Source organism: Netta rufina (genome assembly GCF_964035555.1).
Source record: "Netta rufina genome assembly, chromosome: 2".
In the NCBI taxonomy this organism is placed as follows: Eukaryota; Metazoa; Chordata; class Aves; order Anseriformes; family Anatidae; genus Netta; species Netta rufina.
In genome coordinates this window covers 97,453,772-97,470,264 of record NC_140124.1, presented here as the reverse complement: position 1 = coordinate 97,470,264, position 16,493 = coordinate 97,453,772, and the positions used below count along the sequence as shown (strand labels likewise).

At 42.5% G+C, this 16,493-nt stretch overlaps 1 protein-coding gene across 2 annotated transcripts in view; it reads right to left on the bottom strand.

The window, feature by feature from the left end:
* Positions 1-278: 278 nt before the first annotated feature.
* Positions 279-16,493, bottom strand: part of ZNF516 (zinc finger protein 516) — a gene marked incomplete at its 5' end in the record, with an annotated part of 59,751 nt that continues 43,536 nt past the window's right edge. The window contains 4 exons of one of the 2 annotated variants that reach the window (XM_084306908.1): positions 646-835; positions 7,660-7,727; positions 8,636-8,740; positions 14,658-16,145. In XM_084306908.1, the coding sequence (XP_084163034.1) occupies positions 776-835; positions 7,660-7,727; positions 8,636-8,740; positions 14,658-16,145 (1,721 nt within the window). In that variant the 3' untranslated portion in view covers positions 646-775. Of the gene's footprint in view, positions 836-7,659; positions 7,728-8,635; positions 8,741-14,657; positions 16,146-16,493 lie in introns of both variants that reach the window. The other variant, XM_084306909.1, reaches the window with a different exon arrangement.

The following is a 16,493-nucleotide window of genomic DNA, read 5'->3' as shown; positions in this document are numbered from 1 at the left end:
CTTTTCTTTTCCAAAGCAGAATAGAAGCTTTTCTGTGGAAGTGTTTCAATTTCCATATTCACATACTATTAATGGTGCGCAGTCAAGAACAAGAGCACTAGAAATGCAAGTGGTCCCCAAACTGTAATGAAACAAACCATTGCAGAGTGACGGTCTTTCTCTTTAGTCCCTTTAATCCTTCATCAAGCATTGCTTTCTCAGCACCGAATGCCACCTTTTCCCCGCACCCCCCCTTCTTCCTCTCTCTCTCTCTCTTTTTTAATTTGCTTTTCAGCATGACAGGCAGTGGCAGTTTCATTAATTAATACTTCTCCAGCCCTCAAATCCACTGCTGTTTTTCAAATGTATCAAATAGTCATTGTGAGCATCAGGGAGGTTTTTGTTACAGTGCTTAACTTCTTCATGCTGTCCAAATCACATAAAGTTTAATTTTTCCAGTGTCTCAAACTTCTCTTGATTAATATAGATGCCTTGTGCTGCCACAGTGCTTGCCAACTCCACTGTTTATTATAAAGGAAATAAGGAACCATGGGACTGATTAGTACGTCAATTTATATATATCTCACGGAGCATCTTCATTTATTTTAAAATGATTAACAGCGCGGCGGCACCCCCCTCCTAGCGGAGTGCAGCGCTGTTCCCAATCCTACACAGTGGTGACAAGCAAGGGGATGCTTCACAGGGATGCTCCAATGCCGGCATCGCGGGGGGCTGCCCCACGGGGCAGGGGCTGCGGTTGAAGGGCAGCCGGGGTGCAGGCTCCTCCGCCAGGGCTCTAGGTTCCCTTCCGAAGAGGCAGCGTGTGGGCGACATCGGCGCTCATGTGGTCTCTCCCCTGTAAGAAGGAGAGAGGAAAAAGCTCATTCTCACCTCCTCGCCTTATCCTTTTCGCGCCTGCGTCGCTGCTCCCACTCACAATGAGTCCAGCAAGCCCTCCTGGCGCTCATTACCTCGAATTAGCATCACGTGTGTTTGCTTGTTTGGGCCCCTGCAAGGTCTCTGACAGACCAGAAGAGCAAGTGATAGCGTCTGATGGAGCAACGCAGAAACAGTTAAGGACATGGAGGGAAGGAGGCCTCCTAAAGGAGGAATTTTGTGCTAGCCAAGAGGGATTCAGAGCTAGACCAGAGTTTCAAATGGGCTGAAGTTGGAGGTCATAGAGGCCGCTTGGAGAAGGAAAACTGAATTCTTGTGCAGGTCTGTCAAAAGCTAAGAAGGCTTTCTCTTCCCCTCGTCATCTTCCTTTTAGTTTTTTAGCCAATTTTCATGAATAATTACCACGTGGAAAAAATAGAAGGGATATTCTGAAAATCAAGTGAAATTAAAGATAACATCATGAATAAGTGGGAGCCTGCAGCTCCTGAGAAAAGCTTTAAAATGACATTTAGAACATCACTGTCGGAACAATGCAGTTTACAATCCTGATCCTAAAACAACATGGCAAGATTAATCTTACATAAATGCATTATCCTTAAGCTAAAGTCTTGATGAAGTGAAACAGACCATTTTAAATTAATGCAACATAAAATACGGCACCCATGTAAAATCCAAGCAAGTTTCAAGCTGTGCCTATGGCAGCCCTAGAAATAGCTAAAGAAAGCCCAGCTCTGGTTGACATAATGTATTAAGTGCATCTCTTTTGTTAATAGATTTAGAAAATTCCTAATTAAACCTGGCCCGAGATTCATGACATTTACCAGTCAAAGTTTGGTTTAAGTCGGAAAGATTTGCAACAAAATTAAAGAAAAAAAAAGCCGCTGTACAGAGCGCAGTATATTTGAAATGTAGGAAACAGTAACTGAATGAGAGATGTGATAAAACTTCCTTAGTTGGATGCTGAATTTCCTGCAGTAAACTAAGAAAGATGCTTTACATTTTTGCACGGCTACATCATGCCTGAGAGACAGAGCCACAATTCCGAGAGGAGGCATTCATCATTAAAACATCTCGTATCGAACCAGCTCCCCATACACAGGGGAGCACGGCAGGCTTCCTCCCAGACGGGGGTGGAGAGGAGGGGGGGCGGGCGTCATGCCCTAGTTTCCCTGGGTAAGACCCAAAAAAAAGGGGTAATTCAGGGAGTTCTTTGGGACAGCTATCCTGTGGGGTGCTGGTAGCGGTGGCTTGCCCTGTGGGTCTGGCCACCACCCATCCACAGACCATGCAGCATCAGGGGCATGTAAAAGGGAAGATTTTTCTTCTTTCCACACGACAGGGATCCATAAAGGGGGCTGGGGCTGGGGATCTCCCCCGTTGGCCATCTTGGCATCAGAGAAGTCCTCCTCCTCCACGGGGAGGCAGCTTTTCCTGCAGTGGCGCTAGCGAGAGGGAGAGATGAAGTCTTCAACACTTGGTTGAAATACAGAGTTAGCAAATGCAAGTGTGTGGTTTCTGCCTGGAGAATACCAGTGAAAGGAGGCCAAAGAAAGCCTCCCAGAAATAGCCTCCCCAAAGCGGAGGAAGCTGCAGGTGGGTGGAAGCAAAGGATGTTTCCCTGGGCAGGAGGCTTTATGTCTGCAGAAGTCTACCCAGTGGCTCACCCTGTAGGCATCCAAGGAAGTAAAGGTTTCCTCCCCGTTTCCCCCTTTCACAGTGGGACCAAGGGCAGGTTTTCCAGCAGATCAAACACTACCGCTAAATCTTTGGTTCTTTGATATGCTAGCATGCACATCAGTTTTTGAACCATCTGATACACGGCTGGACTGAATTCTTCCTGAAGTGAAAAATTTACCATTTTAAAAAGTAAGCTTTCTTCACTTCCAGAATTTTAGAGGGGAAAAAAAACACACAAAAAAACTTTTTGGTAGATGAAACCTATAGCTTCCATGCCAAAAGCTGTTTTCATTTTGAATTCTAGGGCGTCACACCAGTTAACTACAAAAAAGAAAAATTAGTCTGTGCACATTTTAATATATTGGAGACAGCTGATCACATGACATGCCATTGAAATAAATTGCAATAATCAGTTTGGAGCATGGACACCTTTCCAGTTTGCTGGCAAGGGGAAAATGCAGGGACAAGACCTACAGCTGCTAATCCTGTCTATAATGCTCTGAAACTGATGGATAGCTAACACATGCATATTACTCAGATTCCAGTACAGCAGCCTCCATGATTCCTTGATTGTTTGCATTATAATCTCCATATGTATGAACGAGACAAATTAGGTTGCCATTTATTTGTTCATTATCTATTATTTTGATTAATGGAATTCTTGTTCTCAGAATAACTATTTAAAAATAACATTTGCAATAATGAGGACTGAACTATTAATCATGATCTTTAGAAGAAACTCTGCAAGGAACTGGGACAAGACATTTCATATGAACAAATGTCATAAATAGGACTTCTAACAGACAGTGCCAAAATTTCAGATCCAAATAAAAACACCAAGCCAATGGCTTAAATAACTTTTTTTCTTTTTTGCTCCTCCCTTTCTCCCTTTTTACAAGCAGGGCTGTACTGTAGCTGGACTAGAAACACACTGGAGGTAACGTGTCCCCAGCAAAAGGATCCCAGGTCCCTTTGCAGCACAGATTTTTTTTTTTCTTGACGGTTTCTTCCAGTCTATCATCCAAATTCTGATTACTCACATCATTATCTCAAGATTGAGTACTAAAAGAAATGTTTTTAAACAGTCATAGCACAGAAAGCTAAAGCTCATGGACTCCTCAATGAAGGTGTTATGCTCCTGTGATTCACGATCTGCTGCATACCTCTCTTTTCTGCGAATTACATTCCAAAACTGTAGTGTCTGTAGTTCTTTCACAGAAAAGGAGATCCACTGCCTTCTGGCATGTGAAAAGCTTCAGCCAGAAATATCCATGATACGAACTGTTCACTTTTTTTCCCTAGCGGGTAGCTTTTTCTTGATTTTCTATGAGTAAAAGGATGCTTTTCTGCAGAGGGCAATGGTTTGAGTTTTGGGGGGGTTTGCTTGCTTCTCTTGAATGAAAAGTCAATCTGTAGAGAGAACTACAGATGTACAGATGTACTAGAATGTCTTTGGCTCCAGCCCTGTAAATATGCTTCACATACATATATATATAGGCTCTTAATTAGACAGAGCTCTTGGTGCTAACCAGTAAATTATGCCTTCGAAAAATCCAATTACTTGTCCTTTAAAATTTTTAGAGCATATTTTTTGACATGTCACTGATAGATGATATTTCTAAAGTGGGCCATGTTTTTATGTTTTTAAAAATACAATAGGTGAGGTTAAATATGAGGCATACGCATTAGAAACTGCCACCAGTGCTGTTACCATTTTGCATGAGCAGGCTACAGACCAATTCTTGTGCCACTGAGTGCACTTGGGAATTGGGCTACTGGTTGCAACATCACAGAATCAGGCGGTTCCTCTGAAATGACCCCAAGGTTTAGGAAAGCTTTGCTTCAAGAGCTACAGCCCCTTTGAGATTCACACTGGTGCAGGGGCCCTTCAGAGAGGGAGCCAGCTTTTGTCTTGCTATGTACAAGCGACTGGAGTGTGCTCCCGGAATTCATGCTTACTAAATCAGGTCTTTGGATGCTAGTTCGTGTATTCCAAATTAAGATACATATTCATCGTGGATAAGCAAGCTTAATTATGGATATATTGGGATATTTAGCATTTATAAGAATATTCAGAATATTCAGTATGTTTAATATGGCAGCATTTCAAGAGAATCTGCATGACTTTGCACAGATTGTATTGACTTGGGGTATATAATAAGCATTTTTTGACCTTTAGATAAAGAAGACTAAGAAATATTCTAGAGTTCAACAGAAATTCATTTGATGGATTTTTTTTAAGCATTCAGGTAGAAGAGAACACAGCAAATAGCGTTAAGAAAGAAGTATAAACAAAACGTAGGAAATACGGTATTTATTTTATTGGTGTTAATGCCAAAGCATGAAATGTAGCCTAATGCTAATATTATCAAAATGGGGTGTGTATGGAATTCTTTACACACCCCTATAGGTGGCCTACTTTGCAGTGCTGCTGCACACCTGCATCTCCTGTTAGCAGTTCATTACCCTAAAGTAGGTTTCCTATTTGGACACCTAAATATAGATTTAGCTGTCTCATTTTTGAAAAAGCCTGGCTGCAGACCCTATTTTTAACATGCGGAATTAAAATTATTCTGTGAGAAAACTGCTATATAATGCAGCACCATTGTAAGCTACTATGCTGGGGAATTTTAAAAGCCCTACGTAACCTTCTTTTATAAAGGAAACCTTTAGAGATGATCTTCCATGACTACTGAAGGGAATGGGGGAACTGCAAAATACTAATGTTAATATTTTCACTCTTTAGCTGACTACTCCAGGGAAGATATTTCACCTGTGAGGAGGAAACATTATGTAAAGTAAATCGTTTCCACTTAACATTAAAAAAAAAAAAAATCATCCTAAAGCTACTGTACGTGCTAACTATTGTTTCTCGCTCAGAGCATGTGCATGGCACTTCTGTAACTTGAACTGACTTTACACTGTAAACTCTCAAGAATAGATCTGTCCCCAATTAAAATGAAATGAAGACACAGAGTGACAATGTTTAAAGTGGGAAATAGTAATGTTTCCAGAGCGCTGCAGGCATTGTTCTTGGTGCGAGAGCTACTCTCTGTGCTTCTAAAGGTCCCTGCAGCTGCAGGTAGAAATGAACGAATTCCCTTGCTAAAACCCAGGGACTGTGCAGGTGGAGGCTTCTGGGGCCTCCTTGCGATGAGAACAAGGAAAACAGCAGACAACTGAATAATCCTAACTGACACAGACACCGACAAACTGAGACACAGGCTGATACTGAAGAACAAATAAGACAAAAGAAAGGAAGATATCTCCTGGAAAAGCGATCATGCTACAGCCTCTGTGGGAGAAATACTGATTGGGAAGAGACAAAACGATTCATGAGCCTAACCTCTACCCAGTATTCTGCTGTATTGAAAGATGCTGTAATTTAATCAAATACTTTGAAGACAGATTGACATGGACTGTTGTCTGCAACAGCAAACTACATTTGCTGTGGAAGAAGTTAGTCAATAAATTGTGGTGTGGCAGTAGTTTACAAAGACAAGATTATGAGTAAATTTATTGTGCAGTAATACAACCCAAATTACAAAAAGAGTCCAGATGAGCTGCCACAGTTCTTTTTGGGTAGAAATGACCACTTCAGAAGTTTTCAGAACTGTATTTCCAACTTTGACCTTACATTGCCTTTTAGAGAAAAAAAAAAAAAAAAAACCAACCAACCAACCAAAAAGAAAAACAAAACAAAACACTGCCTTCACAATTCAATTTCAACTACATATGAGATAAACTGTGAGCATGAAAAGATGAAAGAGCGTTTTCAAGGTGCTTAGGTTTATTAAATCTAGATCATTAAAAGGATGAGAAACAAAGAAGAGTTGAGCTAGTTTGCAGAGCTGCAGCTTATCTCCCTGGCATATACTTTTCCTAAGAGGGATGTCCTTGCACAATTTGGTTAGGTAAACATCAAAGAGAGCATTTTTCATCTAGTTCTTCCCCTAGAGCAGAATTTTGCTGCTATTGTCCCATAAAACCAAAAGAAATACCACCCAGAACAACATGAAGTGCTATGTCGTCTTGAAAACTTTATGAGGAGAGTTGTTGGCCACTCCTACAGCCTAATGGCAGGTCAGATAATTCCTGCGGCAGGGGATGAATTCCCAGAGTAGCCTCCAGGGCAAAAAGAAGCAAGCACAACGGAGAAGATGCCAAGGGTCTCCACAAAGGGTGCAGCACGTGAACTAAGCAACATGGTGAGGATGCTTACTAAATAAGTAGAAAAGGTTCCTAAACTTTATGAAGGTAGGACTGATATTGAGCTACATTCTTTAAGCACAGCAAAAAATATCTGCAATTGCTTAGTAAGATATGGGAGGGCAGTACGTAGAACTTCTTTGTGGTAAAAATTATACTAAAAATGTGGATGAAAGCAGGAGTGAATGATGCTGGAGGCAACTCTGATATGAAAGAAAATTGCCCATGAGAAGATATGCCCTGAAACCCACCTGCAAAGCTTGAAGATGGAGTAGGACGGTCCACCTTCCTAGGTGTGACAGTGGTCTCCAAAGACACAGGATATATGAAATTTCAGTTTAATGGTTTTCTACATAAGAGCTGTGTCATGTATAATTCAGAGTGCTGAGAAGTGTTTGTTAAGACAGGAAACACTAGTCTAGAAAGAGGAAAGTGCAGTAACTTGCAAAGTCCACAGGAACTGGAAGATGAGCCTTTCAGAGACTAGATACTGGATATTATGGTATAAAGACTCTTCAGAAAAATACAGACTAAGCATTAATTGCATTGCTGCAGCAGAAAACGTATTAGTTGTAAAAGCAAACTATTTGTAGGAATTATTTAAATCCCGTCTCACTACTACATATCATTGTGCATTAGTGTTATCTATCCCACCCACTCCCCAGTAAGTCAGTAACATGTTTAATTAAACACTAACTACCTGGTCTACAATTAACTGACTCTATATAACAGACTTTGATAAAATGCTTAAAAAATTTAAGAGCTAAATATCAAGCAACACCATTATTATTTATACATGTTATAAAACAGTCAGTACTTTACTGATAAGTATCACTGTGCAACATATCCCCAGCTACCACATTAAAAACCAAACATCCAATTAATTGTAAAACATACTTGTTTTGGGGCATCTGCGGAGGTGGTGTGAACTTCAGTACCTCGGAGTCCATTAGACTCAAACACCACTGTGGGAACAAGGGGGCTTGTTAACAGATGAACATTCAAGCTTCGTTAGTGTGTGTACATTATTTGAGACCATTACAGATTAACCACGTTCAAAAAAAGACACCAGCTACTAGCCTGTGGCCGGAAAATACCAATTTACCGTAACACTTACTGTAAGAGAGTGTGCTAATGGCAGCCTAGGGCCACTGCCCTTTTTAATTCAGACTTCAGCGCTGAAGAAAGCAATCACTGACAACATTAATTATCAGTCTATGTGTAAAGGGACCCTCTTCTTGCATTACTTACCATTTGGCCTCTGTCATTTTGCATCAGACTGGCTTATGTATGCATCATTCACACTTCTCAGAAAGAGCCCGCTAGTCTCACTGTCTCGTGCAATGCTCAGGAGGTAACGACACTGGTGGCTTTCGCCTCCCCCAGTCTCAACAACAGACTGTGCCAGGTTAAAAACGGCTGGTAGGGATTTCTGATTTTAGGACTGACCGACCGGTCTGAGGAAAATCTCGTTTCCTGCAAAAACGGTCCTGTCAACAGCAATGATGAGGCAAAACAAAGCCTTATGTTCTGCTGAAAGGGGTACTTTGATTTCAATTTGTGCTGGTGGCAACAGAATTCATTAGCATATTCATTTCTGAGTACCCTACTCTCTAATTAAAATAAAACATTTGCAAACAGACTTATCTTAAATGCATTGCAATTTTATGGAGTTCGGGCGGGGATCAGGTAAGCAATATCCGGAGAACAAGAGCAATAGTCGTAAAAATAAAAAACCTGCGTATTAGATTTAGGTATTGGAATTACTGAGGTTAACGTGGTACGTGAAACGTAATTCTTGGCATTTTGTCAGCTGGATCTGAAAGAAGGCAAACAGGAAAGGGAGAAAGCAAGAGCAAGTGTGAAAATATACCTGTGTGGGACCTCTGATGAGTCCTGAGGTGACTGGGTTGGTTAAAGCATTTTCCACATTCCCTGCAGACGCAGTCTCCTTGGCGTGTTTGTGTCCTAAGCATCCCTGTAGTTGATAGGGAGGAAGGGAGGGAGAGAGGGAGGAAGGGAGGGGGTGGTGGGGAGAGGAGAGAGGAAAGTTGAGAAGAAAACATTATGCCAGAAGAAAACATCATTAGTATGTCTAATGTGTCATTATGTGAGGCTACCTTCAGGCCCTGGATGACAACTGTCAGCCTTCATCTAGGCACTGGCTGACAGGCCAGGCACACACAGGACTGCAAGAATGCATAAATTACATTGAATTAAAAAATGCTCCCCATGATGTGCCCGCACCAGGACTGGCATGTCAGGTGTGCGCTTTTCAGAGCAGCTGGATCCACTTTTCAGCCATCACCCAGCTTTGTCAAGCAGTACATCAGGCAAATCAAAGTGACTCCAGCGTGGCGGAGACAAGTCACATGGATAATAGGAAGTGAGTAGGACCAGAGCCCGACTGTCCCCCCCGGGCGGCAATACCTCAGAGACAAATGCAGAGTGAGTGGAGCCATCACAAACTGATCAAACCTTTAGCCCCTGCCTACCTGCCTGCCGGTGCTGCTTTGACCCCGGAGCTTGGAGGCACAGACGAAAGACATCTGTGAATGAAAGTGTCATTCCGGACATTTTGAGCTAGTCGCGGCACAGCAGCCTTCCTCCAGCCCTCGGTAAACATGTTTTCTAGGCCATTAGCATTTGTGGAAAACCACTCAAACCTCTCCTTTTTCTCCAAAGGTCAGTTTACAGTATCTGACTTAAAGGGCTGGTCTTTGTCTTTTTGCTGCTGATCAAAAAAGACACATTTGACTTTTATTGGGCCTTTTTTTTAAAAAATAATATGGCTGAACATCATCTTTTCTATTTTGGTAAAAACACCCTCCTCAGAAGGGAAGAGTTGATGTTTTCATTTGCCACTGGAGTACTTTGGCTTTTAAAGAAATTCTCAGGGGGTTGTCAGCGGAAGTGAAGTTTCAGCTTTTCGATCTTTTTTTTTTTTTCTCTCCCATTATAGCATTTTAAATGAATAAAATTGTGAACAAAAAAGTGTCAAGAAAAAAAAAAAAAAGATTGAAAATCAAGGGCAGCATGCCAGAGGGCTCGTCCAAAATACAGACATCTGTACCTCAAAGGGAATGAAAAATGAGATGGGCTACCACTTCCTCTGCTTGTGTGGCACCAAGTGTCCTATGATTTTTACCACAATATAGACTGCGAAGAAGTCTGGCTAGCAAAAAAAAAAAAAAAAAAAAAAAAAAACACACATTAAAAACCTACAGCTGATTTCTCATTTCATAACATTTCATAACAGCACCTCCTGTAGATGGCAGCACAGCCTATATTATATAACTGAACATTCATCTCCAACAAGTTCCTGGCACTCAAATACAAGATCGTGATTATTTAGGGCCAAATCCACATCACACACACACACACGCACATCAAGTTCAATGAGAGCTTCACAGTAATGAGACAGATTTGCCTCGTGTGGGAGCAAAGGTTAAAGTGGATTTCCTCTTATGTTACCAACATTTCCCCTCCACTGGCCAGAGCTATAGCTTCAAGCTCGAGACCAAAGCTAAACGAAGTGCATGGGAGGACCAGAAGCAGCCCTTGCTGGCTTGCTGCCCCAAGCAGTGGCCTGTAGAGACAGCCCAGGCTCTGCTGTCAGGAGAGCCCAGGAGGCTGCCAGTAGAGCCCAGGCCCAGGGGAAGCCCTGAACCCCTTCATACCCCAGGCCTCAGAATCACAGACGGTTGCAAGAGACCTCCAAGATCACCTAGTCCAACCTCTTACCTAACACTAACCAGTCCTCCACTAAACCATATCACTAAGCTCTACATCTAAATGTATTTTCAAGACCTTCAGGGATGGTGACTCCACCACTTCCCTGGGCAGCCCATTCCAATGCCTAACAACCCTTTTGGCAAAGAAGTTTTTCCTAATATCCAACCCCTGGTGCAAGTTTAGCCCGTTCCTCCTCGTCCTGTCACCAGGCAGATGGGAGAATAGACCAACCCCCACCTCGTTACAGCCTCCTTTAATGTGCCTATAGAGAGCAGTAAGGTCGCCCCTGAGCCTCCTCTTCTCTAGGCTGAACAATCCCAGCTCAGAATCACAGAATCACAGAATTTTCTAGGTTGGAAGAGACCTCAAGGTCATCGAGTCCAACCTCCAACCTAACGCTAACAGCCCTCCACTAAACCCCTCAGCCGCTCCTCGTAAGACTTGTTCTCCAGACCCCTCACCAGCTTCATCGCCCTTCTCTGGACTTGCTCAAGCACCTCAATGTCCTTCGTGTAGCGAGGGGCCCAAAACTGAACACAGTACTTGAGGTACAGCCTCACCAGAGCCGAGTACAGGGGGACAATCACTTCCCTAGACCTGCTGGCTACACTGTTCCTTATACAAGCCAGGATGCTGTTGGCCTTCTTGGCCACCTGAGCACACTGCTGGCTCATATTCATCTGACTATCAACCAATACACTCTTTTTTTTTTTTTTTTGGTGATGCTATGCACTCTGGGAAGCAGGAAATGGCTTTTCTGATACCAAAGACAGCCAGAACCATCCTATCCTGTTGTTTACAACATGAACAACCACCACAAGAGCCCAGAGGCCTTCAGATATAGTGAGGCTTATTTCCTGCTCCATCCACACATGCTGCTCATATGCCCTAGCGAGCACAGCTCAGAATCACAGGACCTTGATCCTCCAGCTATGGAACCTGCACACCTCAGCCCCAGGAGCACCATGGAGATGGGGAAGCCTCGAGCCAGGCCCTAGAGACACTTGCATTAATAGCAGGCTCTGAACCAAGACCCAAAGTTGTCCCAGCAGTCATTGTAGGTCTGATCTCATGGCCTCTGTGGAAGCGTTGTTCCCACCCGCATCTTGTGCTTTGAGGAGGGAAGGCTGAGAATCACTGTGGTAAGCTAAAAGCATACAAATGCCAAGGAGAATGGATTAGCACTTTCATCCAACCCATCCCTGGCACTGATGTTATGGCAGTTGTTTAAAAAAAAATAGGTAGAAGAAAATGGATAGCTTCCAGGTACGTTTGCCATTGTTGTATTTTTGAAGGAGCCTGTAATGCTTTTCATTTTGATTTGAAGGCTTTGTGCTATGGGCGTTACTGTTGCAAGGTAATGCCCCCCTGAGCCATTACTCAGATCACAATGGGGTGAACAAAAGAGGGTGGATGACTGCAGGTGCTGGCAAATCTAGGCAGCTGGAGGTGACCACCTGAATGGGGGCTCTTGTGAAAACAAGACTCGAAGTTGGCCTCAAAGGAGCCCCAGGAAAAGAGTGCATCTGCTACCATAACCCATCCTTTCCTAATACCACAATTCATATAAATACCATGAGCAAAATAAATAACTATTATGTCTAACAATGAGATTTTCCCTGCAACATTTGGGAAGTTTGGGCAGTGTGAAACGAACCTAGCCTAAGTGCAGAAAGCTTTGTGTTTGCAGCTGCATCACAACAGCACGTACAACTTTCCAAGGGCATGCTGGAATAAACACAAATGTAAAAAGAAGGATCCCAGATATAAACCCAGACAATATAAAGGAAGTTATACCCTGCACAACCACGCACTAAAATGTTCTAATATCATCCAAGATGTGGGTAGATTAGCACCAAACACCCTAGTAAAGTTTATCAGGAACATTCAAGTGGGAAAAAGCATGTGACAAATAGCATATCTAAGTAGGATTTCTGGTTGTCGTTTATGTCATGATTGCCCTATTCACATTGCCATATGAAGACTTAATTGTATGATGCATACTGACAGAGGGCTCAGTCTAGGACCATGTGTTATTTCAGACAAGGTTCATTTAGCTTCCTCTATTTGCAGTTGGTAGGATCTTGTTCCTTTTGCCTGCAGCAGCTTTTTATTTTAGTGCTATGAAAAACAGCCATCATGCCAATTGGTTTGAAGAACCATCAACAACCTGGAAGTTGTATATAAAATGAAGACAAGCTACATTAAAAAAAAAAAAAAAAAAGTTTAAAGTTCTGAAAACTTGATTGCTATAAAACACTAAGAATGAAAGAAGAGACTTCAAAGCAGAGATAGGCACTAAATAACTTCCAGTTAAAGTGTCTCTGGAAATCACTGCCCAGAAAAAAACATTTTGGCAATAAAATCCCTCTAAAAAAAAACAAAAAAAAAAAAACAGGTAAATGGAGACCTCTTTGTAAATCCTGCCCTAGTGTTCCACGTGGGTTTTCTATTGTCTGCATTCACTTGAGTCAGCTTCCAGTTCGTGGCTGTTAATGTTTCTCTCTATTCCTCTTAACAAGGCTAGGAGCTCACTGGATCAGTAAGATTTCACTGAGCAGGTTGACATGTTAGAGTCTTAAGTAACATCAGGGAGTTCACCCACATTAAGGTACCCCAAGTTGATGGTAGAATAATTAACCAGTATTTAGAGCAGGAAGACAACATTCCTGCACCCTGTGATGGCAAAGGGAAGTCAGCTGCAGTCTGTACCCAAGAACGCTGACCCTGCGTATTTAGCAACCGAGGAAGTCCTTCTCTGCTTCCTTAACAAAACCCAAAAGCTTCATGATAGTTACAGTAATTACATGGCCTCTAACCACCTGCTGAATGATCTGTTCAATAGTAATAAAAGTCATCTCCTATGCAGCAGTACTGTTTACCTGATTACCAGTGCAACAGAGTGGCTGAAAGGTACACCTCATGGGCTATTTCAGACAGATTTTGCCTCTGTCTTCTCCAAAAGACCTTTCACAAAGACCTGACTGAACATCATGGCTCCTTTCATGCCTCACAGCTGCCAGAGCAATCGACTTGCATACACCTTCTGGGACCTAGACCACAACTTCAGCTGTTAGCTTCTGAACGTCCTGTCATCCCCCTTACAAAGTGGGGTCACAGGCTCCATTTCACACACTTCTTTGATGAAATAGAGAGCATTATGTCAGGTGAGCATACTAGCCATTTCCAGTTGTAGGAGTAAAGGTGAGAAACAAGTACTTTTTGTATGTGAAAGTCAGTTCTTGCACAGCTTCTACTAACAGAAGTGCTTAAAATTGGGATGATTTACAAAAGGCAAAAGCAGGGACTGTGGTTCCTGTTCTCCACCCCCACACACCCACCTCAAGAGTAATAAATCAGTGTGATTTTTCAATTTCCACTGAGGCAAACTAATTTTGGCAGATAGTCAGAAGAGTATGGTTTCAAATGCAAATGCACAGGTTTCTTTTCCACCCCCCTTTTATTTTTTTAAATGTGGCAGTACTTTTTCAATCCCTAAACTTTAAACTGGTTATTTGAACAGCAGCCTTTCCAGCTTATGTGAATTAGCAGGCACATATTCAGCTATACTTTTTTTTAATTATAAACATACAAATAGATCAAAAGAATCATTTGAAAAATACTATAGTATTTTTTGATATGGACAAGGAGATCTTAAGACTTCTGTGAAAAAAAGACAAAGGACACTGACAAGTGATTACCTCTCTGTTGTTGGAAGACTTGTTTGCAGACAAAATTGAACAAAACCCCCAAAATAACATCACAGATAAGCCCCAGAGGATGTTTATTTTGCCCGAAGCAAAAAGATTATGATGTTTGCCAGCACCGGCATATCAGTGGGATCATAGTGTGACAGCACATCTGTGTAACTCTAGCCTGCTTGAAGGGAGGGGACGAAGCAACAGGAATACTCCAGGTGGAACCAACTACATTTAACCTGTGACAGAAATGTCACACAGTGCATGAGGGGGGATGCTGCAATGTTAAAGATCGGTAAACAAGTCTATTCAAGCCTATCCAGAAATGATAGAACAATGAATTTATAATCCCAACAGCTAAAAGGAGAAGGAGAAAGCTGCAAAACAACGTGCTGTGGCTCAAAATGAAGAAGGAGCACGCAAACCACATCCCCAGCTGTGGAAGGGCTTATGAAATCTTACCTGTGTGATCCAGGACAGGGCTATTGGCACCACAGGTTTGGTACAACGAAGCAAGGTCCTTTGGAATGTATGTTTTAAAGATATTTAAAATGTCCAAACGTTTCTCATGCCCATCTGATCCCGGATCCTGTTTACTGGAGTGTAAAGCTGAAGAAATTCCTGCTGCGCTGGGCTGAGGCTGCATCAGTGGACTTGCTCGTGCCACGGCTGTGCAGTTTGCCAATGTCCTCATCTCGTTCCCAGCCTTTATGTGAGACTCCCTCTGAGGCACCGATGGCTCTTCGTGTTTAGTGTACTGCTCACTTTTGCACAGGGGATGATACTGTGGTGGTGGGTTGAATTTGGCCTTCACAGAATCAGACGTACAGTGCTTACCTGAAGGGACAAAACCAGTACTTCCCTGGGGAACCACATACTTTTCCACCTGTTTACTGTTGCTGGACTGTGTGCTAGGCCTGGATATGACTGTCTGAGTAGGCGTTACACTTCTGCTATAGGCTCCCATTTGCATAAGTTTGGAATTTGCTTCATATTTATTTTTCAGCGGAGGCTGTTGTGCTGCTATGCTGTATTGCTCCTGGGAATGGTTTAATTTGGGCTGTCTGTACCCATCAAGACCTGATAAGCGTGGACCACAGTGGCCGAACGCATGGCTGTCCTTTGACTGATGCATACTCCCAGACTTTGCAGTCATCCCAACAGGAAGAGAGCTGCTTTTGGACCCTGGCAATGCAGTTGGCACTTGAGTGCGCGTAAATCTGGCAACAGGCAAAGGCTGGCATTCCTTACCACCGAGAACAGGAGGGGGGCCGGTACGCCCACTCCTTGCCAGAAAAACCAGGTTGTTTTTAATACTCTTGAATCCATTCTGTTGAACCCAAGGGGGGACCATTGAGTTACAGCTGATTTTGTGCAAAACTCTTTTGTGCATCCACAGGACTTCGGGGTAGTAGGTCTTGTGACTGCAGAAAGGACACGGGTAGATAATTAAAGCAGCCTGCAAGGATGTATTCAAATTTTTATTGCATGAATTATCCCTTGTTGATTTTTCACTCAAATCAAGTGGAGCTGCCTCGTGAGCTTCAGCACCTTTTTCTATTAGAGGATGCTCCCTGTGTAAGTCTAGCAAATTTTCTCTAGAGCGACTAGCTTGCACTTCAAGTGACGTTTTCAAGTCCATGACCATGTTTGAAGATGTCTGGCCCACACCCGAAACAAAGCCAGCAAAGTGACTGGAGCAAGAAAGCCCTTGGCTGTGGTGAAATGCTGGCATCTTTATGTCTACAGAACCTTTCAGATCGTGGTATTTCGAAAAGGGCTCCTTGATGACACTCTCCAGTGCTGACACCAAAGCTGGAATCTCTGGCTTAGATTCACTGGCCTCGTTTTCTCTGGCGTTGCGGCTTCCCAGCTTCGGAATTTCCTCCAGCTGAGATGTTACCATAGGGGTTTCCTCTTCAGAAAAATTGCAGTGGTATGGCTTTTCATCTGAATGGGACAAAACATAAACGTAACTGTCATTTTGCGTAAAAAGAAGCACAACAGACAAAATAAAATTCAAGAATACTGTATAATAGATGGGGGAAAAAAAAAAAAAAAAAAAAAAACTTTTGTATTAGTATTGTAATGACATACTACAAACTAAATGTACTGTACGAGCAAGAAAATCACAGAATAAGACACAACAGTTCAATTTATTTTTAAAGATCACCGTAAAGTCTGGATAAACTCTCAAATGTTCATGACATTTTGAAGAAAGAACAATTCAATAATATACCCATGTTAAAATTCTGGGACTGTGAGAAAGATAAACAAATATGCAGCCGTTTAATGCTT